General features: G+C 39.2%; 2 protein-coding genes across 2 annotated transcripts in view; one reads left to right on the top strand and one right to left on the bottom strand.

Annotated features, from left to right (window-relative positions):
• The first annotated feature begins 219 nt into the window (after positions 1-219).
• LOC139735585 (galanin receptor type 2-like) lies at positions 220-1170 on the top strand. Its single transcript, XM_071646342.1, has one exon. The coding sequence runs from the start codon at positions 220-222 to the stop codon at positions 1168-1170; it is 951 nt and encodes a 316-aa protein (XP_071502443.1).
• Positions 1171-11310: 10140 nt separating this feature from the next.
• The window catches only part of LOC139735570 (kynureninase-like), a 76329-nt gene continuing 70858 nt past the window's right edge, over positions 11311-16781 (bottom strand). The window contains exon 13 of the mRNA XM_071646327.1: positions 11311-12048. Within this exon, the coding sequence (XP_071502428.1) occupies positions 11902-12048 (147 nt within the window). The 3' untranslated portion in view covers positions 11311-11901. The remainder of the gene's footprint in view (positions 12049-16781) is intronic.

Here is a 16781-nt window from a genome sequence, read left to right as displayed (position 1 = left end):
ACTACTGTCCTTGGACCTAGGTTATCGCAAGAAATGGGAATGGAGATGGAAATGGATAAAAGCGATCTAGATTTTCCCTTCCAAGTGTCACTTGGAATTGGTGTTGATGGCATTGATGTACCTAGGAAACTACCAGAGTCGCATTCTAGTGAAGTTCAAAACGTCAAAAACAACACCTTACATATTTACCATTTACTCTACGCACCACAAGGGTGTGAGATGGATGATGCTATGACCACCTGGCTGTTCCTATCATATCTTGTCAGCATCACTTTTAACTTTATCACCATCATGCTAGTGGTCTTGGTCCGAGAGCTGCGAAGGACATCTCACATTCTTCTGACCAACCAGGTTGCAGCCGAGCTACTACTGGCCCTGATGGGGGCGCCATTTCTCATTAAAATGACCACGGGAGCTTCCGCCGGATGGCTGGCGGAGTCGCCGGCGACTCAGTACTCCTTTATGTTCCTTCTCTCCCTGATGCATTGCGTATCTGCCTTGACGTTAATGGCCTTAAGCGCCGAGCGGTATCTTGTTGTTCAGCGTCCGTTACTACTTCGACGGGTCGACGTTTTCCGCTGGACTATGCGGACGGCTTGCCTGATTTGGTCGCTGGCGGTAGCTTCGGCTACAACTCTTGTCATCATTTGCAGCGGTTCATCTCTGAAGGTGGTCGTTACTGCCATATTTGTAAGTCAGGTAGTCCTGCTTTACGCACTGCCCGTCGGGTTCACCTTAATGTTTTACGGTTTGACTATCAAGACACTCCTTTGGGGTCATCGGGGTCGTCGACTGAGGGTGATGGGAGGCGGCATCGATGACGACCGCGCGATGCGACATCTTCGTCGAGGTCGGGCGCGCTTGGCCGGCATGTTTCTGGCAATAGCTCTCGTGTTTGTGTTGGCTCGTTTACCGCGCTCTGCCCTGGTCGTGTATCTTCTGAGGTCGAACTACATAGGGGAACTGAACAAATTTGAGATTCCCGAAAGCAAAAGTGAATTCTTTATTGTCATTCGCAAAGCTTCTCGAATCGCAGAATCTGCGGCTATGTGCCTGAACCCCTTGATTTGGTATACCCTCAGTTCCGGATTTCGTTCGCGTGTTAAAGACTTTTTGCAGCGATGCATCAATATGATGAAGACATGTTGGGGAAAACTTCCCAAAAGCTAAAAGAAATGTCTCGATCCATGCAATTATTTACATCGTTACGTACACGTAATTGTAAATATTTGTGTGTGTGTGTGTGTGTGCGTGTGTGTGTGTGTGTGTATTTGTAGTTTATTAATATGTTTTTTCTCTTTTGATAACTGTAAAGCGCTTAGAAACATGTTCGTCTTAAGCGCTGCATTAATTTTTTATAAATATCATTATTACTATCATCATAACTGCAGTTTAGTGTTCGAAGCGTTTCCAGTCCCCCCCCCCCTACACTGAAAACGCGGTCAAAATGGAAATGCGGTTTTATTTACACATTTGTAATTTACAATCAGGTGCTTTCATTCAAAGCACGTGGTTGGGGGCAAATTTTGTATAGTTGTTTATCTTCTTTATTGCAACAACATTGATGACAGTCAAAGTGATGTCACGTGGATGGACAGTATTCCAAATTAGTTAAATCAATCTCTTTAATGATTGTATTATACACATTGATTGATTGACTGATTGATTGATTGGTTGATTAATTGATCGATCAATCGACCATTCATTTAGTCGGTTGTCCATATACATGTACTTTATTGACTCGTAATACACATGCATCAAACTGTGAGAGCATTACAGATTGGGGTTATGAGGAGAAGAGAAGGAAAGGTATATGGTACATTTTTTACGTTATGGTCAAATCATGCTTATGATAGAATTTCATCCATGGGAGGCACTTGGGCAAATAGCAGACCGGTCCGAATGCATGTTTATTGGCATAATCAAATTGGAACATGTGCTTTCCGTCTCGCACACATTTTACCCTAATTCTGGCGGAAATTAAGTGGGGATGAAAATGAGCATACTTTACAAGGAAATATGAAAATTGTCAAAATGATTTCGCGATCTCAATTGGTCTCACTGTTTGAACAGAAAATCTAATCCTCAGCTTTATCCACTTGCATAATCGTATATCACTGATTCTGATATAGTAGATCTTGAGGTATGAATGGTGTACATTCTATCTGACTGAAAACTGATGCATTTATCTTACATGCTGGCAGTATGCATTTTCCGCCAGCTCATTAAACTCAGCGTTCTTTTGATAAACGAGTCTATCCGTATCTATCTGTCTGTATCAACTTAAGTCGACATCCAGACCAATTTGAAGCTGTCTGAAAAGAAAGATTAAAATCTTATAGGCACAACAATGAAAATTTCCTCCAAATCGAATACAAATTGGGGAACTTAGGGAATGTTCAAAATTAGGATATTTTCTGATAAGGGCAGTTTAAACTCTTACAAGAAACATTTTGAAGTTATTCTGCATAGAAACAACTCTATGTTTTACACTTTTCAAAGCAGAAGACTTTAATTTTCTGTATTTCATCAACGATCAATGGGAAATTGTGAGGTCATGGCATCATCAGCTCATTCATTTGCATATTTATGTCAAATATTGTTCAAGAACTGTTTTGCAAAAATAATCAATCTTGAGCATGTCATGATTCCCATACTTTAAATCTGATTTGATAACATATTCCCTGCTGTGCTCGTAGCATCTGACTCTTTCTTTTCCAAATAGCTTTATCTGGTCCGGAATTCCACACCTTCAGTCTTTGCTGACAAAGCGTCGACTTAGAATGTGTTACACACGCATGAAGTTATTTATTAGCGATATCTTGAAGACGTCAGGTGCGGTTGGGGGATAAGATGGCATTTAATAATAAACAGAAAGACAAGACCACTTACGAGTCTCGGGAATGTAAATCAATGTATTTACTGGCCGACTTGACCATGATTATACGTTGACGTATTTTCTTAATAATAGTAATTGTAATCTCTGTCACTCCATTGGGTTGAACAAGCGCGTTTCCGTTTCGACGTGAAAGCCGACAAAGCGACAAAATATATAAGCGATCGGAAATGCATAATCATAATCTCATGATTTGAATTGGGTCTGAAGTGCATATATCCGATAAACTGTAGCTGCGCATTGTTTTCCATGCGTCTACTATAGGTGAAAGGGATCGACAACTTAGGAGGCCTGAGAAATTTTGGACGTGTTCAAGATTCTGAAATTTACCGCCGAGTTTCCACTTACATGTAGTTTCTTCTCATCGAGCCGACATTTTGAATGGCTGTGTCGTGACTGCGTTTTGTGGGTCGGAATGTAGGCCTATACATCCTCCTGTTTTTTTTTCTTGGTTTGTTTTGTTTTTAATATTGCAAAAGCCTTGTTTAATGTCTTTTTATCACTAGTCTGGTAGGTGGGAGTCAGGGGCGTCGATCCATTATCATGATGGGGGCGGGGGGGGGGGGGGGGGGAGGGGCAAAACGTGGAAGATTAATATGTGTGAGGGAGCGAGGGGCGGGGGTTTCCTCCTTCAGTCCCAAGCCAGGAGATTTTGCATTTGACGGGGGTGGGGGTTGAGGGCGTGAGAAGGCGTATCCCCCTCCCACAGGGAACTTTTGAATTTTTGAAGCTGAAGTGCGAGATCTGGTGCCTTTTTTTTTTTTTTTTTTTTGGCTGAAATATTAGGAAATCTGTCAGTCTAAAAGTGTACTGAGTTTTTGGGAAAGGAACTAAAGCTGGGGATGATGTGCTGTTTAGTTTCGATGTTTTGCTTTGTTCTATGGGAATGTGTATTGTTGCTGTTGTTGCTTTGGGGGATTATCTTTGTAATTATGGCCCTGAAAAACATGTTGCAAATCATGCTTTATAGATTCAATTTTTTTTTCATATGCATGGGAAACTATCACAATGATTTATTCAACCGTACTCCTACCAACGACAATATTCATTTAAATAGTTTAAATCTAGCTGGTATGCATTATTAGATGTTGCTATACGTCTTGCAAGTCTCTGGCATGCTTTCTAGAGATCTAAAGTTGTTAAAGAACACAATTTTGTTTAACATGCAACACTGAAAAAAAATTTCTTGTCATATATATGATTTTAATAATGTATATGATGCAAGTCATCTTTGCGCACTCTCGACTTAATACCAATTTGAATAGAATGGATTGGAATCACAGTAATAAAGCTATCATGCAAAACTGTATATATCAAATGTCCTTTTCACAAGTCCAGTGAAGGCTTGGTATGAAGAGATCTTCTTATTAGCCCCCCTCCCCCCATGGGACATTTTTTTTTCTCTTGTCTCCACAATATCTATATTAAAAACTAGAAATGTCGCTACGGCGACTGGTATGCCTCCGCCATAATGCATAGTTTTCCTAATAGGTCTATAGTACATGTGGACAATGTGTGATTACGTTTTCACAAAATTAGCAAAATATTAAAATGACAAGTTTGTCACAAATGTGTTGAATGTTCACCTTCCTTGACCTAGGTTTAATTGGATGAATAGGAGAGCATGTATTTGGAGATATAAGAACTTTAACTTGACTTTGATCCATTCATAAGTTTATGCACTTAGTAATTTTCAAGGTATTAAGAACTAGAAATGTCGCTATGGCGACTGGTATGCCTCCGCCATAATGCATGATTCTCCCAATAGGTCTAGATAGTATATGTGGACAATGTGTGATTACATTTTCACAAAATTGGCAAAATATTAAAATGACAAGTTTGTCACAAATGTGTTGAATATTCACCTTCCATGACCTAGGTTTAATTGGATGAATAGGAGAGCATGTATTTGGGATTTAAGGACTTTAACTTGACTTTGACCCATTCATACGTTTATGCATTGAGTAATTTTCAAGGTATGGAGAAAAAGTGCAATTTCTGTATTGAATAGTAAATTGTTACCATTTTCATCTGGACTTTGACCCCCAAATTCATAAGATAACCACTGTCAGGCAGAACATGCATAAATATGTAGTACGTTTCAAGATAACTTGAGCCACTTCCGAGATATGGAGAAAAAAATTAGTTCAGCACTTTCACTTGATCTTTGACTTTTTGACCTTTGAGACAAATACAAAAAAAAAGAAAAACTTTCCAGAGAATCTCTATTAGGTTATACATGCATACACCAAGTGTAACAAAAAAATAATCCTGCTGGCATTGCATAAACATGAGGGAAATAGTAATATTTTGAAGTGTTGCCCTTAACCTTTGACCCCTGACCTTTGACCCCCATGAACCCTAAATTCTCTAGATAATCACTGCCAGTCAGTACATGTATGTATACTATGTTCCATGAAGATACCTTGAACATTTCCAAGGTTCAGAGAAAAAAGGTGAAGTTTTAATATTTTTACTTGACCTTTTGACCTTTGACCTCATGACCCCAAACTTTCACCAGAGAATCTTAATTGGGTAATACATGTATACAATAAGTTTCAAGAAAATATCTTCAGGCATTGCATAGATATGGTGGAAATAGTAAAATTGTATGTATTTGACCTTGACCTTTTGACCTTTGACCTTGAGCATGTGCACCCAAAAGTTGATAGGCACAACTTCACCCCCTAATACACATACATGCCAAGTTTCATTAGGATACCTCAAAAGGTTTTGATAGTTACCCTGTCCACAAAATTCATTACGGACGGACGGACGGACAGACGGAAGGACGGATGGAAGGACGGATGGAAGGACGGACGGAAGGACAGACGGACGGACGGAAGGACGGACGGATGGACAACTCAAAAACATAATGCCTCCAGCACCACTTCGTGGCGGAGGCATAAAAAATACATAACAATATACCTTCGGTCTACTGATATTACACATATCTCATACAGTTGAACCTCTCATATCCGGACAAGTCGGGACCGGGGCTCATCCGGATAAGGGATTTGGCCGGATACGGGAGACTCGGTGCTTTATACATGTACATATACATACACATGTACTGATGTAGCCCATTGTAGTACCACATGTAGTAATGTGTATACTGCAACCTTTTCATTGTTACATTTGGGGATGTTTGGGGATGCTCAAATGTCTGAAGGTAAGCAATTTGGAAGGAAATTTGATGTAATGTATGTTAATCATGTTGGAAGTGATGTGTTTGTGTAGGAGTTCTCAAGGAGTTGGGAATCCCCCTTTCCTCCCGTAATTATTTAAAAAAATAAATAAATCACGGCGAGATTGCGTCCGTATAATAGAGAGATCCGGATAAAGGGAGGCCGGATAATAGAGGTTCAACTGTATATCCAACACAATATATCCATGCCCGAATGGCCACTCATAACAAGTTTTCTACAAACTATGTGAAATACACTGTATCACACACAAATCATACACACACACACATCATTCATAATTGAATCACCAGAGAAATAAACATTTATCAAGCAGAGTAATTACAGTTATGTGCGGAAATAAAGGTATATGTGTAAATGCAATAGTAATGCCCATTAAAAGGCAGAGAAAGGGAAAAAGAAAGTAATTATGTATTTATAAATTGATGGAACAAATCCCAATCAAATGGCTGGTTGAGTGCATACACATGACCAGGAACTTTTGCCCAACACGTAATTTTGATGACAGGTCATTATAAAGTACAGTGCAATGAATTATCACTAGCACTTCGATGTTGCGATTGTAACCAGGCGCGATTTCATTGTTTATCTATTCATATTTACGATGAGGGTAATTTATCAAATGACAAGAACTTGCTTTATCATGTCATAAAGCAAATAATACGCATTATTTTGTTCTGGCAGCATTTGTATATAATTACCCACACTCGGTACCTTCAAAACAGTCCAAAACCCCTCGGTTATCGATCGCCTCGGGCATGTTAGACTGTTCTAAAGGTACCTTAGATGCTCTTACTGATGTATACTATTTGCGTATACAGTGTAATCTAATAATTGACAAAAAGAGCTCAGAAAAAAACCACCAAGTTTAGGGAGATTGTGTTCATTGCTCACGTTCCAGCTAAACTTAATCAAACAGATTCTCCTCACTTCAACACAGTTACTAGTACCCTCACATCCAACATACAAACAAAAGTCACATACACCAGAGGAAGCCTGAAACACATGCTCTTTATGTTCGATACGCTTTCACTTCTTTAATTAAGGCAGCTCTTTGTTTTTCTTTCTTCTTTTTTGTCACTCTTTCTTTATTTCTCCACTCTGAATAGATCTGGCAAGCTTATGCCACAGCTCCTTCACTATTTACAGTTTTTACAAACACACAAACAAATAAACAAACAAACAAACAAACAAACAAACAAACAAACACAAAATACAAAAAAAAAAAACTCGTCCCCTATGAGCCGATTGTAAGATTGTCATAGACTTTGGACAAGGGCTATCATGAATGAGTTTCCATTACTTCATAGTATTCTTGCAGGACACGAATGTCTTACAGAAGCAGACTTTTGGTACTTGTTTGCGCATTTGACAGTGGTTAAGAAGAAAAATACAAAAAAAAAAAAGGAAACTAGAACATAAAAAAAACACATATGAAGAAATGGATGGGCATTTGTGAATGTGGTAAGCATTTACGACACTACACATAATGGAATATACAATGTATGAAAAGAGATTTCTTTTACACTAATTTCATTGTTCAACAACCCTCATGCAGTTGTATAATTGACAATAATATGTACATGACCATTGTACATACAACAAGGGGTCATACATGTATTCTTTATTCCGAAAGTTCGTAATTCCAAAACACACAAATTCTGTGCACCCATAGGTTCATTGATTTGAAAATGAAACAGAAGAAAGGTGCATATCAATGAACCTTCAAATTTATGAACCTTATTCTGTATTCATATTCATAAATCTTCTGGAACAATGAACCTTTCTTCAGTTTTGGATTAACAAAGCTTCAGAATAATAAACCTTAGATCATTTTGGATTTTAAAAAAATTAGAATGACGAACCTTATTTCATTTTCGGCATGAAGAACCTTTGGAACGATGAACATTTGGAATGACGAACCATTGGAATAACACATTGTTACCATACCAAGAATAGCCTCTCCTCAGCTCTGAAAACTGTACAATAACATGATTTACATGGTGTGGGACTATTGGTGACGACAACATCAGAAGCACAGCATCCAATCGAACAGCAAAATTACACAACTGAAACCTGAGTTTAAGCATAGTACCATTAATTTCCTGCCATACCTTATCTAAAGAGGGGGACATGATGATGTAATGACAATTGCAATCATCCAGCTATCACATTTTTCCTTCAGAAATAATACTGCTGCCATAGCAACAGCTTGTCAGACTCTTAAAAAAAAACACATTCTGCACTTGCGTATTGAACTGTCAGTTCATAAGGTATAGATAAAAGTGCTTATTACACTATCATTAGAGCAATTTGCTTCCCATGATCTTTTTAGTTTAAAAAATACCATGGCAACATTTGCTCATATAAATAAAAAAAACTTTGTGTTGCACATCTATACATCGATGCCATCGCAGCTACTGGAAATGTTAACCTGTTCTTCCTGCATAGGGTCAGCGAAATCAAATATCTACTCAGCTCAACCTTGATCGCTACAAACATCTTTAAATGAGTTTTACAACAAAACAGGGGTACACTACGTTAAAGAAAAGGGAAATGATACTGCAAAACAGGCATTCATATAAAAATAAACAGGCATTCATAGATGAAACTCTAATCTTTCTATTAAAGGTGCATGGTCCCGGTGTTTTAGTCAAATGCGTATGCGGGCGCTCGGCGCAAGTTTCCTATAGAGACCTATGCTAACGATTCCTCTTTGGTGCTTACGCTGTGGCCCACTTCCCCGAATCCGAAGAAGTCCGATTCACTGTAGTCAGAGGTCCGATCACAGTTCGGCTCATGATTCGGCTGAGGGGGATGACAGCTTTAGCAAACTTCTTTTGTGATGTCATAATAACAAGCACATATGCACGCACCCTGGCATTACTACAGAGACAACGATGGCAACATTACTTAGCAACACCTACGCACTTTACTCTTGATGACAGCTCCACTTCGGTAATTTTCGTATCAATGCTAACGGTGATCGGCAGTATCATCAACAGCGCCCTCTACACTACCAGGACTATGCACCTTCAAAGCCATTTTTCTTTTACAGCATAACACAAATTAACATGAATTTAGGCCAAGAATGCAGGCACCCCTGTCTACATTTTGGGAACCAGGTATACCTTTATACCAGGCTTCCATATACCAGTTGACACCATGGGAGGTACTGGAATGTACGTCGTGATGCACACTACTGTACGAGCTGACATTTTCACAGTGTCATGAATTTTGCGAATCACATACTGAATGCAAAACACACTGCATTTTTATGTAGGCCTACAAGGACGTCACCAAGTACAAAATATTGGTATCTGGCAGTAGTGCGTGTATTGCTGCTTGTAACTAATCTTCATTAATATCATGAAAAGTGAAGTAACTATTACTAAACCAGGGTTCCAAGCATTTCAAGAAAACAAATTCCCTAATTTTTCCCTGATTTTTCTCTGATGAAGTACCAAATTTAAATGATAACTATTTCAACTCACTTCCACTTTCACATCCAGTTTTCATCCAGTTTCATCCAATGGATGTTGTTTTGACATGCAACAAATTATAATAGAGACTTACTGACTACTTTCTATTTTGGGGCCAATCAAAATCCCCTCACTTTTCCCTGATTTGAGGCATTTTTATCAAATTATTCCATGACTTTTCCCTAACTGGAAAAAAAGTAAAATAATTTTCAATGATTTCCCTGATTTTTCTGATTGGCTGGGAACCCTGTAAAAACCCTTGCAACTGGAAAATTCACAACAAGCAAAAATGTACATCAGGAAGAAATTTGTGAAAAACATCCATGCATAAAAAAACACCAGCTCGTAGAGTATGTGGCCACTGCTCCTATTGCACAGCCTTCTGGCTACGACCCTCTTAGGCAGTTAATGTAAGAGGATTCTACCAGACATTACCTTCTCTGTTCTTCCCACCTATTTCAATTTCCTACCAGCAAAACAGTTACATCAAATTGCATCTTTAAAAGGATTCTACCAGATATTATCTTCTCTATTCTCCCCACCAACTTCGATTTCCTACCAGCACAACTGTTACATCAAAATTTACATCTGGTTCATGCTTTGAAAACTATACAATACAAAAAGAAATATTATACATTCAGATGATTACCCTGTTTAAAAAAACAAACAAAACAAAACAAAAGAAAGTACACACAGAGTGTCAAGCAAAACAAGTGCAATATAAACTAGGGTATGTGCATTCTCAATAGTACACCAAATGTTCAGTGTTTGGAAAGTCCTGTCACATAACTCTGAACAGAAAATTATGAGAGAATAAAAATCAAGTCGAGTACAAGAGTCAAACATAAGAGTAAATACGTAGGAAAATTTGTCCAAAATATATTTCAAATTCATTGAATGCAGAAGAATTTACCGAACACACCAGGGGAGTCTGAGGAAGGTCAGACAATCCACTTTGATAAAATTTATGAATTTGTGACATCACCACTGGGTATAAAGGAGGCAATTACTATAATATGTGATGTCATGATTATACAAAGATATAAGGACAATTTAAAGACAATTCCATAAAAACTAAATCTTTATAAAAAGTACACACTCCCTCTACATGTCACTGACATGTAATTGTTAAAGGACAAGTTCACCTTCATAAACATAAGGATTGAGAGAATGTAGCAATATTAGTAGAACACATCATTGAAAGTTTGAGGAAAATTGGACAATCCGTTCAAAAGTTATGAATTTTTGAAGTTTTTGTGCAGTAACCGCTGGATGAGAAGACTACTGCAGTGTGTGAAAAACTTAGATGTCACATGCGTACAACAATATAAGGAAAATATAAAGAGAATTTCACAAAATTTCATCTCATGAAAAAAGTACACATTCCCCCGACTCGTTACCGATAAATGTTATGGGTAATATTATTCCCCCTGCCTTTAGAAAGAAGCAAGTCAAGTGCTCTTTTATTATGCGAAAAAAGTGAAAATATGTTGAATTTTCTTTATATTTTCTTTATACTGTTGTACGCATATGACTCACAAGCTGTAGTAGTCTCCTTATCCAGCGGTTCCAAAACAGAAATTTTAAAAATTCATAACTTTTGCATCGATTGTCCAATTTTCCTCCAACATTCACTGATGTGTTCTACTAATATTGTTGCATTCTCTCAATCCTTATGTTTATGAAGGTGAACTTGTCCTTTAAGTGTAATATTATTCCACCTGTCTTCAGGAGTCAAATCAACTGCTCTATAATCATTTCAGAAAATTCAGAATGCATCTAATTATTTCCTTGTAACCAAATCACATTATCACCAGACATTCTGACCTGCAGTTCGGCTGGAAGTTTACATATTCTTTTTTTTTTAATTTTAAGTTAAGTAATCTTTGGCCTTATGAATTATTAGAATAAAAGATCGTCTATTTATCTCTAGCTTTCCTACTAACTACTCTATACCACCACCGAACATTCCTAGCTAAAGATGTGCAGGGAAGGTATACATGTAGTTCCTTTTCTCCATTTACTAAAATCTAGTGACCTTTGACCTTTGGGGTTTTATGTAATCTCAATTCACTCTAAATAACCACATCTAATTTAGTTAACTTGTACTCAGCACCAAAAAACTCCACAATAAGAGGTTTCCTCTATTATTAAAATAATGATATGGGGGGGGGGGGGGGAATTGATGGACAGATTGATGGACAGGTGGAAGGGCAGATGAAAGAACAGATGAAAGGATAAATGGAAGGATAGATAGAAGGACAGACAGGCAGGACCCCCTGGGGGCATGCAGATAGAGGCTTATAAAGGCGAATCCCTAGTCGAGCTCCCTGTCAAGATTGTCCGGGCTCTCGGCGATTTCCATGATGGCGTGCAGGGCATCGACAAACTTCCAGACATCGCGGAAGCCGCAGTACAAGGGCGCGGGTGCGATCCGGATGACGTTTGGCTTCCTTTCATCGCACTGTAGGGATTGAAAGATAAAGATGCACAGGGTTAGCCCATCGAGTTCTGGAGTAACTCAGCTGCAGAAATGATAATCTTTTTTACGTCAAATTGGCAACGCTGAATTACATGGCATATCCATATTTAACAGAAGCTATGACAGAACTGACTGAATTCATTAAATCTACACAAAGTAAGGAAAAAGGAGCATTACAAAACCAAGCCAAAATGAGACAGACATACTAACTTCTAAGTAATCTTCGGAAATGTGTTGCTAATTCAAGGATCACTTATGAATTCAACAATTTTATAGAGGATTTTGATAATGCTGCCGCACCCAAAAACAACCTCACACAACAACCAATGCGCATTCCATTAAACTATGTCACATGTTGGACATTTTATGACCCAGTTGACGTCGTTTTAATGCAAAAATATATTTTTGCAGAGACAAACACATCACTCGATGTCATGGGGATGATTTTACCTTGTCATGTGACTGTCCTCTAACCAATCAAACTGTGAGCCGAGAGACTTGGTGTTGTGAGATTTGATGTAGACTATCTATTGTCTTCTTTGTACACTAGTATTGAGTAAACATCAACCCACATGTTTCTTTGTTCAAATCTCATTAACTTTTAGAGGGCACAACAGGAATGAAGAGGGTTTGCAAGCCCTCCCCTACTGTTCTCTTTTAAAGGTCCTGTTCACCTTTGGGAGCAGTAATTAAAAAAAATTTCAAGATATCACATTTGATGAATGTGTGTAGATCTGTTGTATCACACAACATCCTACCATATAAAATTTTTGCAATAAAACCTAAAACATAAGGAGATATCAGTATTTTTCTCATTAAACCGTTAACTGTAGACGGTTTAGTCTGGAAACATTTTAATTACGACTATTGTTCACATTTTGTGTATTTAAAAATACTTAACATTGATTATAAAGATTCAAATTTTTACAGTGGTTGTTTCTATCCCTTACTCAACATTTTAGAACTATTTTAAAGCACTAATGTTGGATTTTTGTTTCATCTGCAAATGGTAAATTATGACTTTAAGGGTCTTCATTTGCCAAACAATAATCCTCCACAAGGACTACATACACATGGTGTTACCGCAAAACCTCTCTTCCTCATTGTACATCACCATGCAAACTTTCAAAGAACACGTAACAGTATACTAGTAGTAGTACATAATGACAAAATGTGTTGATTGCAGAGCATACAAAAATCAGTTGCATGTCATGAGCACGACACCCAAGATAAGAGTAAAACAGCCTGCGAGTCACACAGCCCACAAGTCATAAAGCCCACAAGCTGGACACTAAGTGAACTAGGCCCGTGAGCTTGATGTCAACTAAGATAGCCTCACAGGACATACAGTCCACGAGTTAGACACTAGGCAAATAAGGCCCATGAGTTAGACACTAGGCAAATAAGGCCCATGAGCTCAACACTAGGCTAATAAGGCCCATGAGCTCAAGACTAGGCAAATAAGGCCCATGAGCTCAAGACTAGGCATATAAGGCCCATGAGCTCATAACTCAGTAGGCAAATAAGGTCCATGAGCTCATAACTCAGTAGGCAAATAAGGCCCATGAGCTCATAACTCAGTAGGCAAATAAGGTCCATGAGCTCATAACTCAGTAGGCAAATAAGGCCCATGAGCTCAACACTAGGCAAATAAGGCCCATGAGCTCAAGACTAGGCAAATAAGGCCCATGAGCTCAAGACTAGGCATATAAGGCCCATGAGCTCATAACTCAGTAGGCAAATAAGGTCCATGAGCTCATAACTCAGTAGGCAAATAAGGCCCATGAGCTCATAACTCAGTAGGCAAATAAGGTCCATGAGCTCATAACTCAGTAGGCAAATAAGGCCCATGAGCTCAAGACTAGGCAAATAAGGCCCATGAGCTCAAGACTAGGCATATAAGGCCCATGAGCTCATAACTCAGTAGGCAAATAAGGTCCATGAGCTCATAACTCAGTAGGCAAATAAGGCCCATGAGCTCATAACTCAGTAGGCAAATAAGGTCCATGAGCTCATAACTCAGTAGGCAAATAAGGCCCATGAGCTCAACACTAGGCAAATAAGGCCCATGAGCTCAAGACTAGGCAAATAAGGCCCATGAGCTCAAGACTAGGCATATAAGGCCCATGAGCTCATAACTCAGTAGGCAAATAAGGTCCATGAGCTCATAACTCAGTAGGCAAATAAGGCCCATGAGCTCATAACTCAGTAGGCAAATAAGGTCCATGAGCTCATAACTCAGTAGGCAAATAAGGCCCATGAGCTCAACACTAGGCAAATAAGGCCCATGAGCTCAAGACTAGGCATATAAGGCCCATGAGCTCATAACTCAGTAGGCAAATAAGGTCCATGAGCTCATAACTCAGTAGGCAAATAAGGCCCATGAGCTCATAACTCAGTAGGCAAATAAGGTCCATGAGCTCATAACTCAGTAGGCAAATAAGGCCCATGAGCTCAACACTAGGCAAATAAGGCCCATGAGCTCAAGACTAGGCAAATAAGGCCCATGAGCTCAAGACTAGGCATATAAGGCCCATGAGCTCATAACTCAGTAGGCAAATAAGGTCCATGAGCTCATAACTCAGTAGGCAAATAAGGCCCATGAGCTCAACACTAGGCAAATAAGGCCCATGAGCTCAAGACTAGGCATATAAGGCCCATGAGCTCATAACTCAGTAGGCAAATAAGGTCCATGAGCTCATAACTCAGTAGGCAAATAAGGCCCATGAGCTCATAACTCAGTAGGCAAATAAGGTCCATGAGCTCATAACTCAGTAGGCAAATAAGGCCCATGAGCTCAACACTAGGCAAATAAGGCCCATGAGCTCAAGACTAGGCAAATAAGGCCCATGAGCTCAAGACTAGGCATATAAGGCCCATGAGCTCATAACTCAGTAGGCAAATAAGGTCCATGAGCTCATAACTCAGTAGGCAAATAAGGCCCATGAGCTCATAACTCAGTAGGCAAATAAGGTCCATGAGCTCATAACTCAGTAGGCAAATAAGGCCCATGAGCTCAACACTAGGCAAATAAGGCCCATGAGCTCAAGACTAGGCATATAAGGCCCATGAGCTCATAACTCAGTAGGCAAATAAGGTCCATGAGCTCATAACTCAGTAGGCAAATAAGGCCCATGAGCTCATAACTCAGTAGGCAAATAAGGTCCATGAGCTCATAACTCAGTAGGCAAATAAGGCCCATGAGCTCAACACTAGGCAAATAAGGCCCATGAGCTCAAGACTAGGCAAATAAGGCCCATGAGCTCAAGACTAGGCATATAAGGCCCATGAGCTCATAACTCAGTAGGCAAATAAGGTCCATGAGCTCATAACTCAGTAGGCAAATAAGGCCCATGAGCTCATAACTCAGTAGGCAAATAAGGTCCATGAGCTCATAACTCAGTAGGCAAATAAGGTCCATGAGCTCATAACTCAGTAGGCAAATAAGGCCCATGAGCTCAACACTAGGCAAATGAGGCCCACGAGCTTGACACTAGGCAAATGAGGCCCACGAGCTTGACACTACACAAACAAAGACCACATGCTTGACATTATATCATGGGGCTTAAAGGGGAAGGCTAGTAACTGATCAGTGGGAATCAGTGGAAATGCTGGGAGATGATTGTTCCAATCCTTATGGGATTCATTCAAGAGTTCATTGTATATCTATTGTTGTGTGAAAATGATTTGCTTCAGAATGGTCTCATATTCAAGTAATGTGCAGTTTAATGCTTCAGGTTAGCGTCCCTGGTCAGTGACGGGGCATTAATCTGCTCATTACTTGAATATGAGACCGTTCTGAAGCAAATCATTTTCACACAACAATAGATATACAATGAACTCTTGAATGAATCCCATAAGGATTGGAACAATCATCTCCCAGCATTTCCACTGATTCCCACTGATCAGTTACTAGCCTTCCCCTTTAAAGTATGTAGTGTCAAGCTGAAGGGCCTAATTTGCCTAGTGTTGAGCTTATGGGCCTTATTTGCCTCGTGCCTAGCTTGTGGGCCTGTTTTACTTATTGTCTGGCTCTTGGGCCTGTGTCAGTTGGATATAGGCTGTATGACTCATGGGTGCATGACTCATGTACCTTTTTTTCTTCAATGTTAAAGGACAAGTTCACCTTCATAGACATGTGGGTTGAGTGAATGCAGCAATATTAGTGGAACACATCAGTGAGAGTTTGAGGAAAATCGGACAATCCGTTCAAAAGTTATGAATTTTTGAAGTTTCTGCTCAGTCACGGTTGGATGCGAAGACTACTATGGCTTGTGATGTCATATGAGTACAACTACATAAAGAAAGTATAAAGAAAATTCAAGATATTCTCACTTTTCTCAAATAATACAAAAACACTCAACTTCTCTCTTTCAGAAGTCAGGGGAAATAATATTACCCCTAACATAAGTCAGTAACATGTCGAAGAAATGTGCACTTTATTCAAAAAGTTTTGTGAAATTCTCTTTTTTATTTTCCTTATATTGTTGTACGCAAGTGACATCATACACTGTAGTAGTCTTCTCCTCCAGCAGTGATTGCACAGATACTTTAAAAATTCATAACTTTTGAACGGATTGTCGGATTTCCCCCCAACTTTCACTGATGTGTTCTACTAATATGTGACCCGCTACAACAAAAAGGTCCTAAAGTCGCGCACGGTCGAAGCTGTGAAAATCGAGTTTGAAGTCAGAGCATCATAATTGGTCAAAACT

This window comes from Diadema antillarum, unplaced genomic scaffold (genome assembly GCF_040938485.1).
Source record: "Diadema antillarum isolate AM-2024a unplaced genomic scaffold, OU_Dant_1.0 seq00000586_RagTag, whole genome shotgun sequence".
NCBI classification, from domain to species: domain Eukaryota; kingdom Metazoa; phylum Echinodermata; class Echinoidea; order Diadematoida; family Diadematidae; genus Diadema; species Diadema antillarum.
Note: the sequence above shows the minus strand (reverse complement) of the source record. Positions and strands in the feature narration are given on the sequence as shown.

Coding starts and splice junctions, on each gene's coding strand:
- LOC139735585 (XM_071646342.1), top strand. CDS start 220: ATGGATGATGCTATGACCACCTGGCTGTTCCTATCATATCTTGTCAGC.